The sequence below is a fragment of the Oryctolagus cuniculus genome, chromosome X (genome assembly GCF_051225735.1).
Source record: "Oryctolagus cuniculus isolate XC-2025 breed Fujian yellow rabbit chromosome X, ASM5122573v1, whole genome shotgun sequence".
In the NCBI taxonomy this organism is placed as follows: Eukaryota; Metazoa; Chordata; class Mammalia; order Lagomorpha; family Leporidae; genus Oryctolagus; species Oryctolagus cuniculus.
The window spans coordinates 71,059,157-71,077,652 of record NC_142888.1 but is presented as its reverse complement, the minus strand read 5'-3'; the positions used below and the strand labels follow the sequence as shown (position 1 = coordinate 71,077,652).

Sequence of the window (18,496 nt, the reverse complement as noted above, 5' to 3'; positions counted from 1 at the left end):
AGAGACAAGGGCTGTAAAAAAACCATCAAATCTCAAAATGTCAATTTCACTCCAATGCATTAAATTTTAGATACTTTATTAGTTACCACAGATCATGGAAAACATGGTATTTTTCTGTTTGTAACTGGCTTATTTCACCAAGTATAATGGTTTACAGTTGTATCCATTTTGTTGCAAAAGACAGGATTTCATTTTTTTACCACTGATTAGTGTATATATGTCATAATTTCCTTATCCAGTCATCAGTTGATGGACATCTGGTTTTATTCCATGTCTTTGCTATTGTGAATTGGGCTGAAGTGAACATGGGGGTACAGATAACTTTCACATGCTGATTTCATTTCCCTTGGGTAAATTCCCAGGAGTGAAATGGCTGGGTCATTTGGTAGATCTATTTTCAGATTTCTGAGGTATCTCCATACTATCTTCCACAATGGATCTACTAGTTTACATTCCCACCAACTGTGGATTGGGGTACCTTTTCTCCTACATCCTCACCGGCATTAGTTGTTGGTTGATTTTTGTATGAGAGTCATTCTCACTAGGGTGAGTTGAAACGTCATTGTGGTTTTGATTTGCATTTCGCTGATAGCTAGTGATTCTGAGCATTTTTTTCATTTGTCTGTTGCCCATTTAAATTCATCCTTCAAAAAATGCCTGTTCAAGTCCTTTGCCCATTTCTTAACTGAATTATTTGTTTTGTTGTGCCAGTCACTGTGCTTAGATCTTTACATGTATCACCTCACTTAACTGTCACAACAATTCTAAGGACTTTTTCTTTCCATTTTATATATAATGAACCCAAGACTCAGGAAAATTAAGTAGATTTCTCAAAATGCACAGCAAGCATAAAAAAAAGGTGGAACTAGGATGAAGGCTACTAAATGTGTTACTTGTGATTATTTTTCTCCTAGATTTTTTTTCAAGTGCTATTGCAAATATATTCACACACAGTAAAATTTACTCATGGTAATGGTAATGGTTCTTAGCATATTCACAGAATTGTGTTCAACCATAACCACTATATGTTAGAACATTTTCAACACCTCTGAAACAGATCCCATATCCATTAGCAGTCATTCACTTCCACTACCTCTTTTACTAACTTCCCAACCTCTAGTATGCTTATTTTAATGTTTCTATCTGATTTTATTATTTTAGATATTCATCATCAAATCTATGATCAATTTTTGGTCTTTGTTACTAGTTTCTTTCACTTACTATAATGTTTTCCAAGCTTATTCATATTATATCATGTATCAATATTTCATTCCTTTTTTTTTTTTTGGACAGGCAGAGTTAGACAGTGAGAGAGAGAGACAGAGAGAAAGGTCTTCCTTTTTCTGTTGCTTCACCCCCCTCAAAGTGGCCACTATGGCCGGCATGTTTCGCTGATCCGAAGCCTGGAGCCAGGTGCTTCCTCCTGGTCTCCCATGCGGGTGCAGGGCCCAAGGACCTGGGCCATCCTCCACTGCACTCCCGGGCCACAGCAGAGAGCTGGACAGGAAGAGGAGCAACCGGGACAGAACCGGCGCCCCAACCGGGACTAGAACCCGCGGTGCCAGCGCCGCAGGCGAAGGATTAGCCTAGTGAGTCGCTGCGCCGGCCTTTTTTTTTTTTTTTTTTTTTTTTTGACAGAAAGTGAGAGAGAGAGAGAGAAAGAGAGTGAAAGCAAGCTTCCATCTGCTTGTTTACTCCCCATATTTCCACAATTGCTGGAGCTGGCCTGGAGCCAGAAGCAGGAGCTTGGAATACAATCTAGGTCTCCCACATGTGAGTCAGGAACCCAGTAATTCGACCCATCACTGCTGCCTCCCACAGTCTGCACTGGCAGAAATCTGAAGTCAGGAGCCTCAACTGGGAATCAAACACAGGCACTTTGATGTGGGACACAAACATCTTAACTGTTAGGCTAATTACTCCTTTCATTCCATTTTATGGCAGAATAATTTTTCATTGTATGGGCTGTGAATATTGTTCATCCATTCATTTTGATTTGTTTCCACGTTTTCTCTACTATGAATAATGCTGCCACAAACATTTGCTTGCAAGTTGTTTGTGAAGACATTTGCAATTTACTTGTGTATATAACCAGGAGTGATATTATTGGGTCATGTGGTAATATTATGTTTCGCTTTTTGAGGACCTACCAAATTGTGTTCTAAAGTGGCTGTACCTTTCACATTCTGTGTGTTTTCATTTCACTCTCTTGATGGTGCTTTCTGAAACACAGCCTTTAATGTTTATGCTGACCAGTTTCTCTTCTGTTTTCCTTTATTCCTTATATTTTGTTGTCATATCAAAGCAACCATTACCTAACCCAAGATTATAAATATTTAATCTTATATTTTCTTCAAACGATTTTATAGGTTAGCTCATATATTTAGCTTTTCATTATATTTTGAGAGTTAAATTGTGTATTGTTTTAGGTAGAAATCAATCTTAATTATTTTTTATTTAGATAGCCAATTTTTCCAGGATCGTCTGTTGAAAATATTTTTCTTTCTCCATTGAGTTGCATTGATATCCTTTTTGAAAATCAATTGACCTTGTGTGTGAGAGTTTATTTCTGGGTTTAGTTTCATTGAGCTATATATCCTATACCAGTACCACATTGTGTTGATTACTATACCTTTCTACTAAGTTTTGAAATCAGAGGGCTGGCACTGTGTTGTAGAAGGTAAAGCTGCCACCTGCAGTGCCAGAAACCCATATGGATGCTGGTTCGAGTCTTGCTGCTCCACTTCCGATCCAACTCACTGCTATGGACTGGGAAAGCAGTAGATGACCCAAGTTCTTGGACCCCTGCACCCACATGCGAGACCTGCATGAAGCTCTGGCTCCTGGCTTTGGATAGGCCCAGCTCTGGTGTTTGTGGCCATTTTGGGAGTGAACCATCAGATAGAAGACCTCTCTCTTTCTCTCTCTCTGCCTCTGCCTCTCTGTAACTCTACCTTTCCAATGAATAATAAATACATTTTTAAAAAAAGTTTTGAAATCAGGATTTGTGAGTCTTTCAATTTTGTTATTTTTCAAGATTATTTTGGCTAGTTTCGATCTCTTGCATATCCATATAAATTTTAATTAGAACTAGCAAAGAAGCCATCTGTAATCTTTTTATTTTTATATAGGGCTGTATTGATACTATAGACCAACTTGAGGAATATTTCTATTTCAATATTAAGTCTCGTAATCCATGTACCTGGAATGTCTTTTTATTTATTTAGATCTTTTAAAATTTCTTTTAACAATATGTTATAGTTTTCACTGTACAAATCTTGTATTTCTCTTGTTAAACTTATTCCCTAGGTATTTTTCTCCTATTGTAAATGAAACTGCTTCCTAAATTTAATTTTAGAAACTGTCATTGCTAGTGTGCAAAAATAAGCTAATTCTTGTATATGAATCTTCTATCCTCTATTTTTATTAACTTCACTTATTATAATATTTGTATTGTATTCCATAGGATTCTCTATATACAGGATCATGTCATCTTCGAGTAGAGCTGAATTTACTTCTTTCTTTCCAATTCTGATTATACTATTTCTTTTTTCTTGCTAATTTCCCTGTCCAGACCCTCCACTACAATGTTGAAGAGGAGTGATGAGAGGATATACTCTTATCATCTGTTTGATCATAGAGAGAAAACATTTGGTCTTCCACCATTAAGTGTGATGTTTGATGTAGATTTTTCATGGGTGGTTTTATCAAGTTAAAAAAGCTGTCTTGTATTTTGGAGTTTGTTGAGGGTTTACTCATGAAGAGGTGTTGAGTTTCATCAAATACTTTTTTCTTTATCCACTGATATGATTATGTAGTTTTGCCTTTTTAGTTATTGTTTTGTACTTTGATTTATTAATATTTTTATTATACTAATTGATTTTCAGATTTTGAAATGCCTTTACATTCTTAGAATAAATCTCACTTTGTCAGGATGTATAATCTTTCATATATATTGCTGGATTACATTTGCTAATATTTTATTGAGAATTTTTGCATCTATAATTGATAAGGGATATTGATCTGTGGTTTCCTTGCTATGTCTTTGTGTGTGTGTGTGTGTGTGTGTGTGTGTGTGTTTTCTTAAAGATTTATTCAAATTATTTGAAAGGCAGAGTTAGAGAGAGGGAGACACAGACAGAAAGAGATCTTCCATGTACTGCTTTACTCCCCAAATGGCCGCAACTGGGCCAGGCCGAAGCCAGGAACTAGGAGCTACTTTTGGGTCTTCCACGTGGGCGCAGGGTCCCAAGGACTTGGGCCATCTTCTACTGCTTTCTCAGGTTCATTAACAGGGAGCTGGTTCAGAAGTGGAGCAGCTGGGACCTGAACTGATGCTCATGTGGGATTCTGGTGCTGCAGATGGTGGCTTTACCAGCTACACCAAGCACCAGCCCCCTTTGTGTGGCATTGATATGAGTTTAAAACTGGCTTCATAAAATGAATTGGAACACGTTCCCTTTTCAATACTTCCTTGGAAGATTTTGTGAAGCATAGCTTTAAATATTTGCTAGAATTCAGCAGTGAAGCCATTACTGGGCTTTGTGTAATTTTTTTTTATTAACAATTCAACCTCTTATACTAGAAATCTATTCAGATTTTCTATTTTTTCTTGTATATGTTTCAGTAATTTATGTCTTTCTAAAAGTTTGTCAATTTCACCTAGGTTACATAATTATTGGTATATAATTTTTCATAGTATTCCCTTATGATCCTTTTTATTTCTGTAAGGTTGGTAGTAATGCCTTTCACTCCAGATTTCAATAATTTGAATCTTCTATTTTTTCTTATTCAGTCTATTTAAAGGATTGCCAATTTTGATGATCTTTTCAAAGAACCAACTTTTTGATTTGCTGATTTTCTCTGTTATTTTTCTATTCTCTGTTAATTAATTTTATTCTAATTATTATTTCCTTCTGCCTGCTTTGGGTTTAGTTTTCATTGCTTTAGTTTCTTAATGCTGAAAGATTATTGATTTGGCCTTTACAACATGAAGTTCTCTCAAAGGATTATTTTTGCTGAATCCCATAGTTTTTAATATTATGGCTTCCTTTTCATTCATTTAAAAGTATCTTATAATTTCCCCTGTGATTTATTCTTGACCCAATGGTTATTAGAAGTTTATTGTTTGATTTCCACATATTTGTGAATTTCTCTAATTTCATTTTTTCTTGATTTCTAATTTCATTTCAGTGTAGTTGGAAAATACTTTGTAGAATTTCAATCCTTTTAAATTTATTGATGCTTATTTTATGGCCTAACATATGGTTTGTCCTGGAGAATGTTCTATGTTTGCTTGAAGAATGCGTATTCTACTGTGGTTGGATGCAGTAATATGTAGACTTCTTTTATGTGTAATTGGTATGTAACATTGTGTGTGGTGTGGGTTTAATGTCATTTTTGGCAATGTTTTCTCTTTTACTTAAAAAACTAATAAATAAGAAACAAACTGTTAATTTTTAAACGATAGGCAGGAAACTACTAGCCAAACTGACACATGGTTAAAAATGAAAAACAATTTCAACTAAGTTTATATTTGAAAGTGCTTTTTCTTTTTAATTTGGTTCCTGTGGAAAATATTTTTAATGAATCATAAACTTTAAGAATTATACTGCTTATTATTCAAATAATTTTATACTTTATGAGCATATTTGACATGAAATATTTATTTAATAAAAATTAAAGGAAAAACAAGAGGGCTGGCTCTGTGGCGTTGTGGGTAAAGCTGCTGCCTGCAGTGCCTGCATCCCATATGGGCGCCAGTTCGAGTTCCGTTTGCTCCACTTCCAATCCAGCGCTCTGCTATGGCCTGGGAAAGCAGTAGAAGATGGCCCAAGTTCTTGGGCCCCTACATCCGCGTGAGGGACCAGGAGGAAGCTCCTGGCTCCTGGTTTCAGATTGGCTCAGTTCTGGCTGTTGCGGCCATTTGCAAAGTGAACCAGAAGATGGAAGATTCTCTCTCTCTCTCTCTCTCTCTGTGCCTCTGCCTTTCAAGTAAATAAATAAATAAATCTTAAAAAATAAACCTACATGCATTCTAGGCTTGGTCTGCTACTCAGTTGCTATAAGGTGTCCGTGTATAGTCTGACTTCTCAGGGCTGCAATGTCTATATCTATGAATATGGACCATTCCACCTCTACTGTTCTAAGGGATAGAAAACACATGAGTTTAGAAAAAAACATTTTTGAGTTTGTCTTAGAGCTTCACCAGTCCTTCCTTCTTCTTTTTCTTTTTCTTTAATCACATTTGAGAGAGAGAGAGAGAGAGAGAGAGAGAGAGAGAGAATCTTCCACCTACTGGTTCACTCCCCAGAGAACTGGAATGATCTGAAGCCAAGAGCCAGGAACTCCATCTGTGTCTTCTGTGTGTGTGTGTGTGGGGAGGGGGGGTGGCAGAAACCCAAGTACTTGGGCCATTTTCCACTGCCTTCCCTGGAGCATTAGTAGGGAGCTGGATTGGAAGTAGAGTAGCTGCGTGTTGCAAGCTTTGGCCTATCCTGCTATGCCACGACACAGGCCCCTCATGTGTCCTTCCTAGGTGACCTTCCTGTCATTGGGACTCAGTTACTTCATAAAATGGGGACTATAATTCATACCATGTCAAATTTTTTTAGGGATAAATGAGATTTCATACACGAAATACTTAGCGCTGGATGTGTCTAACAATAGATGCTTTTAAGTGCCCCCTTTTCTCTTCTTTGTGAGTGAGCAATTAAGGCTGAACTTGGGCAGGCGTTTGGCCCAATGGTTAAGACACCAGGCAGGATGGCTGCACCTTATATGGGAGTACCTGGCACAAGTACCAGCTCTTCCACTTCCAATTCAGCATCCTGCTAATGCACAGTGGATTATGTCTCAAATACTTGGGCTCCTGTCACCCATGTGGGAGACCCATATGGAGTTTCGGGATCCTGGCTTCAGCCTAGCACAGTTCTGGCTGTTAGGAGCATTTGGGAGTGAATCACTGGATGGGAACTCTTCCCCGCTTCCTTTCTGTCTGCCTTTCAAATAAAATGAAAATAAATAAAAAATTTTAAGGAGAATAAGCAGTAGTAGTAATAATTACAGTTGCTATGCAGTGTACGTGTATGTACTTTTGAACAATAATCAACTGACTGCTTGTATACCTAATGGGGAGGAAAAATATTAATTCTTATGAAATTCTTCTAATTTTTACAAGCTAGACAGCCATGAAATAATAATGAAAATTTCCTACAATATAAAATAGGAAAGGAAATGTCATGTCATTTTAAAGTCCCTTTTTATCTATTTCTCTTGCAAAAGTTATATTCCTTTGGAGGGTTGTGCAGCCTTGGAGTAACTCTAACACTCTAACATATTTAGACTTGCTGTTTTGATATTTTCTCATTTGATCCTAGCTCAGTATCTGGCATATAACAGAATGTATCAAATGTTTATTGAAGAACTAAATTGCTGTTTGCGGTATGTTATAAAGGTAAACAGCATGCACATAACTATCATAATTTTCCCTATGAAGAAACCGAGCCTCAGGAGAGAAGCAATTAACTCATCTAAAGTTACAGGTCAAGTTGAAACTGAATGTGAATGTAAGGTCTCCTGACCGCTCCTCTGCTCCTCTGTCTATTTTGTTATGTATGACATGATTAAAGCTTTTTAGCTCTTGCTTGTCTGTACATTCTTCATCTGTAAAACAATGCATTATTAAAAATAGTTTTTTTTAAAAAACAAAGTTATTAAATTAACTGCAGATTTTCTGACCTACTCTTTTTATCCCCTGATGGAAAGGCAGTGAAGAAAAAGGCTTCATAATGTAATTGATTAATGGTTAATTGATTCTGAGTATTTTATTATTTAGGTCTCTAATAGACCCACAGGAGAAAAAGGGCCTAGAAAGAAAACAGAACTTGGGAGGAGGGAGAGAGCATTCTGTTGGGACCATGGTTTCTAGTATTTTCCATGCCAGAAATTATATTTTCTTGATTGTATTTTAGCATAATTATTAAAAAGTTTTTGGAACATATCAACATTTTCCATTAAAGTATTGCTAATTCTTAAGGGTGGTTTTATTTTGACTTGATTCTGATTAGTTTCTCCCCCATTACTTCAAACACATGTCTAATTTTGTAACAGAAGGTGGTGTTAAGAAATAGAAGTTGAAATATGGAAATTCCCTTTGGTATTTACATTTCTGAGAATGCCTTTGACTTGTTGGAGTTCAGTCAGCTTTGCTTCTAATAATCAGAAAAGCTTCACTGGCAATGCAGCTGGTTCACTTGTTGCCTATTATGTGGTATCTGTGGTATAACTGACAGGAAAAAAGCAATGTGAAAGACTAAGCAAAACAGTGAGCTCAGCTATAGCGTTTCAGACATTCTGTTCTGTGTGGTTGTAAAATTTCATGCTTTCTTTTTCTCATGTGAAATTTAGGTTGCCAGATGTCTTGTGCACATATGACTGTTCTGTGTTGCTGTGCCATATCCCATTTTCCTCTGTATCGGAATACATAATGGCCCCTCCACATGAGCCAAGTCAGACACAATTAGTTGACTACTGTTGGCAATTGTCTCCCACCACCCGACTTCCCCACCAACCTGATTGGAATATGTCCCATGTTCTTCAAATGAAAGCCCTTTTCCAAACTTTCTCACACATCTGAATCAGTGCAACCAACCGAGGTGAGGCCCTGTTAGTCATGTTAAATGATGATGGCAGTTGTTTCCTATAGACATTATGACTTACTCAGAGGCCAATGTAATTTGACCTTTCAATTGTAAGCTATTTTCATAGAAATCATAACAAATAGAGGTGAAAAAGGTAACTGTCTTGTGGGTTTTGCTTTTTTAATTACATTTTTATTTTAGTGAAGACACGAAGCTTAATCTGCTCAGAATTATTTCCTTAGGTTGGGCTAAATAGATAAAGAAATAAGCTCTGATCACTTAGAGTAACTTATCCTATAGTTGATATGCCCCAGGAAGGAATTGGCGTTTTAGAAAATATAGTGTTCGAGTAAACAGAGTGTTGGTTTTTTTTTAACCAATGCTGTGATTTTAAGAGAACTACAAAAACTACTTAATATGATTGTTATATCAAACTTAATTGAATCTTACTTTAATAATAAAATAGAATATCTGGAACACAGGAATTACGTTTTAGTGGTAGAGATCTGTGAAATTAAAATAGAAATGCACTCCAATGAATTTAAACACGAATTTAAACAGGGGGTCATTATTATAAATAAAAGTTATTATGATAATTTTTATTTATATAGTATTTTTAAATTTATAATAATTTTTAACCTAAGTTTTCCCATTTGGTACTTTCTCTAACTTTGCGAAATAGGTAAATACCGTTATGTTCTTTTAATAAGTTCAATAAATCATACAGCTAGTTAGTAGCAAACTGAGGAATTTAATCCTAACATCATGACCTCTTGTGCTCTGACTCACATTGCTCTTATCATTTAATATTTGATATCTGGTTGAGTGTGATATGTCAAAATTTACTACACCAAGAATTTTAAAAATTATCCCTAGAAAATATTAAAAAAACAATTTTAGAAATATATAGATACTTTAAGAACTGGAATATCTATATATCTATAAATATCTTTCTATGGAGTGATAATGACTATTTCAGGTACAGTTCAACATCATGTAATATGAAATATTTCATATTTTTAGAAAACAGGAATGAAGGTTGCTATAAGTGTGTGTGTATACTTTTTTGTTAAAGTTTAAACTTACAAAAGTTTGCTAAAGACATAACTGTTTTCTTTTCACCTGTGTCAAATATTACAAAATATTTATTTTAGTAAAAAAAAACCCTCTTCATTTAGAGAGTTTTTTTTTTTACAATTTCAAAGTGAAAAGGCCCAAATGAAAAAGTAGCTTTTAAAATAATTCACGAGATTTTGTTTGTTATTAGATTGTAAAATTCTTGATTGTCCTACCTCTGTTTATGTGGGCTTCAAAGCCTTGCACATATTAAGCCCACAACAAATATTTGAGGAAAATTTGAGCTTAATTTACTTTTAATTCTTTGCCTCTGATGATTCAAACCCATCTTCATAAAGTCTAAGCAGGTTTAACAGAATGAGGGCACTTTGCCATTTTGTCTCTTGTCATTTCCATATCACTATCAAACTACTAAAACATAAATAATCATGTTTCTCTCCTACTTGAGAATCTCCTAGTTTTATGAGATAGGGGACAGGAAGAAAGGGGAATCTTCTACTCTTTATGCTATAAATTACTGATAAATTTGAATTTGCTTCAGTTGCAATTTGTTGTGCCTTACTTTATAGCAGGAGAAGAAAACACAGGCAAATCTAAAAATGAAGAAAGACAGGAAAAACAACGATCCTCATCTAAATCACCCACAGGATAAAGTTTGCCCTCCTTAGCCAGATAGATTGGGTCTTTAACCACAGATTTCCAATTTTCTTGATAAGCGTCTACTGACACCTCATTCTACAAACATGCGCGTGCGCACACACACACACACACACACACACTTATTCTCACAGAACTGTCTTTGCTCAAGGCCCTGTACTTTTCCACTCCAGCTTGCCTTTTTATTTGTACTTCACTGAACCTACAATGAGCTTCCTCCAAGGCCTAGATCAAAATGCATTCCTTCAGTCCCTAGCAGAATTACAGCTATGTCTGGATATCACAGTACTGTGTTAAAACAGCTTCCCTTGTTAAATTGTGGTCAGACCAAGAACCATGAGTCATACTTTAGATATATTTCTACCACTTTTCCTCTCTGTTTTCTCCTTTCCTCACCATGGCCTGTGCCTGTTGTGTGGAAGGCATTCAATAAATGCTTGTTGAATTAAAAAAATGAATGAATGAATTATTTAACAAATTAATATATTTTACCTTGATGCTATAATTCATGTCTAGGGACTGATTGTTATAAAGAGGGTTAATGAAGAGTAAAGCAATGAGAATCAATGCATAGAACCCCAGAACACTGGATGGAACCCCAGCTTTGGAGTGAGACAGGTCATGGTTTTAATTTAGAATCCACTAGTTCTTGGGCCGGCGCCATGGCTCACTTGGTTAATCCTTCACCTGCGGTGCCGGCATCCCATACGGGCACTGGGTTCTAGTCCCGGTTGCTCCTCTTCCCGTCCAGCTTTCTGCTGTGGCCCGGGAAGGCAGTGGAGGATGGCCCAGGTGCTTGGGCCCCTATACCCGTATGGGAGACCAGGAGGAGGCACCTGGTTCCTGGCTTTGGATCTGTGTAGCTCCAGCCGTGGTGGCCATTTGGGGAGTGAACCAACAGAAGGAAGACCTTTCTCTCTGTCTCTCTCTCTCACTGTCTAACTCTATCTGTCAAATAAAAAAAAGAATCCACTAGTTCTAGCAAAGTGACCTGTGACAGGTGACTTCACTTTAGTGGGCTTCAATTCTTTTTTTAAAAAATAATTAATTAATTTCAGAGGGAGAAGGAGGGAGAGAGGGATCCCTATCCACTGGTCACACCCCAAGTGGCTGCAATGGTCAGGGTGCCAGAGCCAGGAGCTGGGAAGTCAATCTAGGTCTCCTACATGACTGACAGGAACTCAAGTACTTGAGTACTTGACCCATCACTGCTTTCTTGCAGCGTTTGCATTAGTAGGAGGCTAGAATCAGGAGCTGGAGACAGAAGCTGAACCCAGGCACTCTGATGTGGAACGTGGGGATCCTCACCAGTATCTTAACAGTTATACCAACTGCCCACCCCAGCTGTAATTATTTGATTTGGGGCTAATATAGTATTTACCTTGTAGATACTTGAAAAGACCCCAATTACCCAGCACAATGTCTGGCACAAAGCAAATGCTTATTAAATTGCAGTGAGCATTAGGTGTAGTGGTTTAAGGTGCCACTTGGGATGCCTGCATCCTATACTGGAGTGGCTGGTTTGAGATCTGCCTCCTTTCCTTCTGATCCAGCGTTCTGCTGATGTCCACTCTTGTAGGAAGCTGGAGATGGTTCAGGTACTTTGGTCCCTGTCACCAGTGTGGGAAACCTAGATTGAGTTCTGGGCTCCTGGCTTCAGCCTGGTCCAACTCTGGCTTGTTGCAAACATTTGTGGGAAGTGAACCAGTATATGGAGGTTCTCTCTCTCTCTCAAATAAAATAAAAATAAAAATTTAAAAAATGCTCATTAAATGAAAGTTGTCAATCTTATCAGCTGGTACTTTTCAGTTTGGTGTGTTTGTTATCACAGAATTAGAATTCGATTATCTGTGTTAGCTCTATTTTTTTCTCCTTGATCACATTATAAACCTTTCACGTTGTACTTTAGACACTGTTCCCAGTATTGAACTCAGTGCTGTTCACAGACTGGATTTGTAACTATTGGATTAAAACAGTTTCATGGTTAAATGAGAGCACTGGACTTGGAGTTAGGAGAGCAGGATGACACTGAGCTATGTTAAGTAATTTTCTTTTCTCTGGGCCTCCTCAGCTCCATCATCCATTAAACTAAGGGAATACACTTGGGTCTTTTTCAAGTCACAAAGTCTATGATTCTATAATTAGATACTTGATCCTGTTTGTGACATAAAGAATTGTGCTCTGGTAAATAAGCCTCTACAGTTAGAAAAGTTTAGGGTCCATGTAGGCTGACCATCCATCTCAGCTTCCTGAGAACTGTCCCAGTTTTAGCATGGAGAGCCCTGTGTTCTATGAATTCCCCCAGTCCTGGGGAGATTAACACATTTGATCCTAGCTCCAGAGAAGCTTGATCAGTAAGAGGCATTTTTTATTTTGTAGCAGCTTACATATTTTTTCTCTTGAATTTCTTATTGACAAACTGTTTGGTCTTGGGAGTAGAGGTGAGTAACTGAGTAGGGAAAAAAACCAAGAAGCATAGTGTACAAATTAGCTGCTCTCTCTGATTAATGATAAGTAAATGTCATTGAATCAGTCACTATGAAGAAACTTTTAGGTGCCAGGAACCTCATTAGGCAATGATGTCAATGGTAGGGATCCAAATGATTCTGTCCCTGTACCCATGCTACATATGTGGGGTTGGGGTGGGGTGGTAGGAATAAAGGGCATATACTGGGGAAAGACTCCCGCATACCTTAAGGTAGTGTATAATACCAAAATATGTTAGACTCTTCAGGGAAGGAAGGGGGGGGAAGTGGGGTCAAGACCAAGTGGAAATTAAGGCTGCACAGGACTTGAATTGATTATGGAAGTGGCTAGGCAGACAATTCAAGGGGCGGTGCTCTTAAGTAATGCATAGATCCTACAGTTAACTGTTCCTAGACCATCAATTCTCATAAAATACAGCACCATTTGAATTTGAAAAGGGGGCTGTGCCACTAGTTACACAAAAGAAAATCTTCTAATACATGAAAAAGGAAGTTTGGAGGGTGACAAGGGGACTGGAGATGAGATAAAGGGAACTAGAGAAAAGAACTACTATACAAATGGTTCCTGAAGTTGACCACATAGCTCTTTGCTGCAGCAGTCCTGCTTGGCACTCACCACTGCGTCACGGAGATTGGTAAACTATGGGAGAAATGGTACAGACTCTCAAAGCCTAACAGGTGTCTACCACTCACTAGCTGTGTGGCTTTGGGAAAGTGAATTAACCTTGCCAAAAGTATTGACTCATTGATAAAACAGGAGCACACAGACATAGTTTACTGGTTTGTACTGGGGAGTAAGAGATAATTAACGTGTGCAAAATTACAATGTGGATGGTGATTTCCTCCCGTTTTTTTCTGGGATTATAATCATTTATTTGATCATTTGTCTAGGTACTCTCAAGGGAGAGTTGCAAACACAGAGGAAGGCATCAGGGTCTACTTGGAACACTCTTCACACTTACCTGGAGATCTCACCACCTTTGTCTCCTCAACACTTTGCCTGTGTGTGTGTGTGTGTGTGTGTGTGTGTGATTTTTCAGGACACAAGCCCCTCTGAGGCTCACAAGGGCATAAGTTCTCTCCCATGACTTGACTTTCCTGGTGTGTCATGCAGCTAGTAGGGAAAGAGAAACTTTTGAGGGTAGGAAAGGTGCAATTGGCCACTAACAACCCATAGGTGTAAAAATGGATTCCTGCCACCTTGTTCCTGTACACTGGCAGCAGTAGGTTAATGGATATGAGCTCTAGGGAAAATTCCCTTGCAGCAAAAATAAGACCTTGTTATTTTATAGGGAAGATTGAGCCACTGAGGGGGTCCCATTTCCTGATCCAGTGCTCTTCTTTTGTTTGGTTAACTTGTGAAGTTCAAGAAACTTGCCTTCAGAGCTGCTCAGTGTCTCTGTCAGTGCTCCTGTTATGTTTTTTAGGAATTTCCCCCTCCCCCACCTATGCCCTCAACACCCCCCAGATTTCCCAATCCTCGTCTCAAACCTCTCCCACCTCCTCCCAATCTCCCCCAAGTCCTCCTCCCAACCTTACCTCCTTCTTTCCCCATACCTCACCCAATCCCAGCCCCAGTAGTTCTCTATTTTCTCCACCTCCCCCTAGCTTATCACCTGATGACCTTAAATACCCCTGGAAGTAGGTTAGGACCCACTCAAATTTGAGCCTTTTCTAATTTCCCCGTCTCTCCCAATTTACTAACCTCTTATGCCCTCTCCTCCATTAAGAAATAATTGAAACACAAGTACAATTGCCAATGTTTATTGATTATTTAAAAATACCACTTGCAAATTTATTTTCTTCATGAAAAAGTTGCAATATTTGTGATAAACAAAATCTTGATTAGAAAAAAAATCAAGTCAGTCTAATAGCTACATTTCCTAAGTATTAGTTTCTAATATCTATTTTCATGCATAGTGTTAGTATACTTTGTAATTATAGTGGCCCCACATATTGCAGGGTTCAGGGAGGGGGGCATGCAGGGTTGGTAAAAAAAAAATTAAAAAGCAGCACAAAGTCATCAGGTACAGTCCATGATCCGAGAGGCAGGGTCGTTGTACAGGTAGCCTTAGTTCATAGCCAGAGGTTCAGTGGCAGATTCGGAGAGCAGCAAATGCTGATGACAGCTGAGGTAACAGAAGACAGGTTGCCAGGAGCAGTCACTGGGACACAGGATCTACCCAGCAATTATTTCATCACGACGTCTTCTATTCCACCTGTGCCTGAAGCAATTGTAGTGACAATAACGTGATGGAAAGGACACAGTGCGAGTACTCCACTCGATGTTTGGGTCGTGGGTTTCAAGCCAGTGGATTCCAAGGATTAGAGGGTATCGTGGTGCATGAATGATGTCAAACTGGAGCTCTTCGACGTGGTTCCCGATTTTAACTTCGACAGGTGGTGTTTCCTTGGTTACGGGTCCATTAATCAATGGGCGACCATCAACGGTTTCCAGCATGAGAGGAAAGATGTTGTTGCGAATGGGAAGCTTCTCTCGAAGAACCACAGAATGGTCAATGCTATTTCTGTAGGAGCCTGAATCCACCATTGCTTGCTCAAAGAACTGTCGTCTTCCTAGTCGGATTTCAACAGTCAGCCAAAGGGTACGGGACATGGAGATTGGAAGAGAGGGGGACGCATATTTGTAGATTGGCCCGCCCGGGATCCCCCTTACCGCCGGGCCTCGATGTTTCCCGCCTGCTGGGCACGATGAGGCTTGACAGGACAATCTCTGGCAAAATGACCAGGATGACCGCAATAGAGACACAAGTGGCCTTCGCGGCGACGGGCCCGTTCAGCTTCACTGAGGTGTGGGCGGTTGCTTGCAGCTTGTGCAGGCTGATTTGCAGATGGTGGACGCTCAGGCCTCTCTCTACCTTCAGAGGAGCTTTGCCCTGATGGGTTGAGATCAGGCTTACCACTTAGCTTCTCTTCTAGGCTGATGCAGCGAGTGATCAGATCTGACAGGCTGGTGGCTGAATTTCTGCGGGACAGCTCATCTCGAATAGAACTGGGAAGACCTTCGTGAAATTGGATGCAGAGAGTGCTTTCATCCCAGCTCAACTCTTGAGCAATGAGGTGGAAGTGGGTTGCATACCGGTAGACAGGGTCCTCCCCTTGGCAGAGCTGACGGATGCAGTGCTTGGCATCTTCTATGTTTTCTGGATCATCAAAAGTATCCTGCAGCACTTGTATGAAACTTTCAAATTGCTCCAGCAGAGGGCTTTGGATATCTAGTAAGGGCTGGAACCATCTTCCTGCCTCACCTGAGAAGCGGTTGCCCACAAAGCTCACTAGGGCTGCTTCAGTGGGATACAGGTGCCCTCTGACTCTCATGTAACTACTCAGTTGAATCAGAAACTCAGGAAGCTTCTGGGCATCCCCGCTGAAGGCTAAAGGGTACTCTAGTGGAACAGCTGCAACCTCTAACCCACTGAGGGCTTGTGGGAAACCCGAATCTGCTGCTGTCTCCATATTTATTAGGCCCTCCAGAGATTGGGGGGTTGCTGAGAATTCTAGGAACTCCTGGGATTCTGTGGGATCCAGGAGCTTTTGGGGCACTCGAGGTTGCAGGGTCTCCTGGGGAGAGGGAAGCTCAAGGGGCTCCAGATGTGCCGAGGTCTCCTGGCATTCGGAGGCCTCCTGGGATTCCTCAGTATTGGGGGACTCCTGGGGCTCTGAATTCTGGGGCTCCTGGGCCTCTGGGGTATCCTGGGTATCTGGGGGCTCTTGGGTCTCCCAGGCTGTGGTGAGCTCACGGGATACTGGAGGTGTCTGGAGGTCCCGGGTTGCTGGGGGCTCCAGAGACTCTGGGGCTGCTGCAGATTCCAGGGGCTTCTGGGCCTCCTGGGGCTCCTGGGATGCTGCAGGCTCCCAAGCTGAGAGCTGCTGGGGCTCTGTGGGCTCCTTGATCTCTGAGGGCTCTTGGGGCTCCCGGGCTGCTGTGGCATCCAGGAATTCGGGGGGCTCCTGGGGCTCCTTGATCTCTGGGGACTCTTGGTGCTCCCGGGCTGCGGGGGAACCCAGGAGCTTTGTGGGCTCCTGGGGCTCCTTGGTCTGTGGGGGCTTCTGGGGCTCCCTGGCTGGGGGGGGACCCAGGGGCTTTGTGGGCTCCTTGATCTCTGGGGACTCTTGGGACTCCCAGGCTGCGGGGCAACCCAAGAGCTCTGGGGACTTCTGGGGCTCCTGTGCCTCGGAGGGCTTTTGGAGTTGTTCATCTTCCTTGGCTGCTCGGGATTTCTGGAACTCTGGGATCTGGGCCTGGAGGGCAGCATTTTCTTCCATCAACCGCTGCACTTGGGCCTGCAGAATTTCATTCTCTAATTTCAGAGCAATATAAGAGGCTGCTAAGTCCTCTACCATCTTTTGAGGAAATGGGCTTGGTTTGGCAATTTGCTACTAAGGGAGATTGGGTGGGCGCTTGTGAGGTCTTTCCTGAAAGCCGCTCACAGGCAGACGTCAGGCTCCGTGAGTTTTCCAAGGGGTGGGGATTTGGGCCCCGCCAAGGCTGATTACCAAGAGGTCACTGGGAGCCTCTGCAGCTCAGTAAGGGGAAGTGTCAGATACACTGTAAAAAGAGTGCGAGCTGAGGATCAGAACTGTGCAAAGCATTTATGTAACATAAATCAGAACAAAATCTGCCCAATAGTGCTGGGGTTCTTTTAGCACAGGCGCATGTTCATGACCTGGGGTATATATGCTGGCTCTGGCCCCGTGGCATTTTAAGAACAGCACCTGATTGTGCATTCAGTTTTGAAACTTAACATTCTATCAGAAGCAATTTCTCCATATTTTTTCTGTTTTACGTAGTCTTTAATCTCTAATGTCTGCCCAAGATCCCAAAGTAACACGTGGATTTTAACAGCTGCTTTCAGGAACTAAATCAAATGTTTGAGCAATATGGGGACTTTAGGCTCTGTGGTGGGCCAGCCCAAAAGATATTTCTGGGTGACTAGGGTAGGAGGTAGGGGGGAGCTCTTTCTGACACCTCAGAAATCATGCCACATAAGTAACCACACAAGACCAGCCTCAGGAAAAAGCAAGCAAAAGTTGACTAAATATATATATATGCGCTCAGCAGACACATGCATATTATTTATAAAATGCCTCAAAATAGTTAAGAAAATAATCTTTATAAGTGTACGTTACCATTCAGAGACTTAGTCCAGGAGCTCGGCTGTCTGCGTACCCATCGCTGAGGAGGAAAGTGTGTGAATGGCTGTGGAGGCTTGCCTTTTCTGCACACACTGAACTCAAACAAACACACCCACTCCCAGAACACGTTCCAACTCTCCTCTGTAACGCAGCTATTTCGAGTGTGGAAGAAGTTTTTTTGACAGTACCTCACAGTTCAGAGCCGCAAGGAAAGTGGGATGCTGCGCTGGTGTGAGGCAGCCTCATGTACTCAGTCCTTGGTTCCTTTAATAAATATTTGGCCAGGAAATTAGGAGTAATACCACTGCCCTTGTGAAAAGTTGCAAACATTTCTGAATGACCACAGTGGTTTGGGGCTTGATTTTTTTATATCTGTCTCACATAACCTACCCTTACTCTACCCACACTGGGCCAATTGTTTCATTCTCACTCGGAGAGCAGCTTACAGCACCTCAGCCCCTTTTCCTGCCCACCTAC

At 40.5% G+C, this 18,496-nt stretch overlaps 1 protein-coding gene across 1 annotated transcript; it reads right to left on the bottom strand.

Moving 5' to 3' along the window:
• Positions 1 to 14,610: 14,610 nt before the first annotated feature.
• On the bottom strand, positions 14,611 to 18,294 carry RTL3 (retrotransposon Gag like 3). The gene is made up of 2 exons (XM_008272960.5): positions 18,014 to 18,294; positions 14,611 to 17,432 (listed from the first exon to the last, which is right to left on the bottom strand). Exon 2 carries the CDS (start codon positions 17,225 to 17,227, stop codon positions 15,536 to 15,538), a length of 1,692 nt encoding a protein of 563 aa, XP_008271182.1. The 5' UTR covers positions 17,228 to 17,432; positions 18,014 to 18,294; the 3' UTR covers positions 14,611 to 15,535.
• Positions 18,295 to 18,496: the final 202 nt, after the last annotated feature.

What these genes read in the sequence shown, in the direction of transcription:
- RTL3 (XM_008272960.5), bottom strand. Translation starts at nt 17,227, where the DNA reads ATGGTAGAGGACTTAGCAGCCTCTTATATTGCTCTGAAATTAGAGAAT.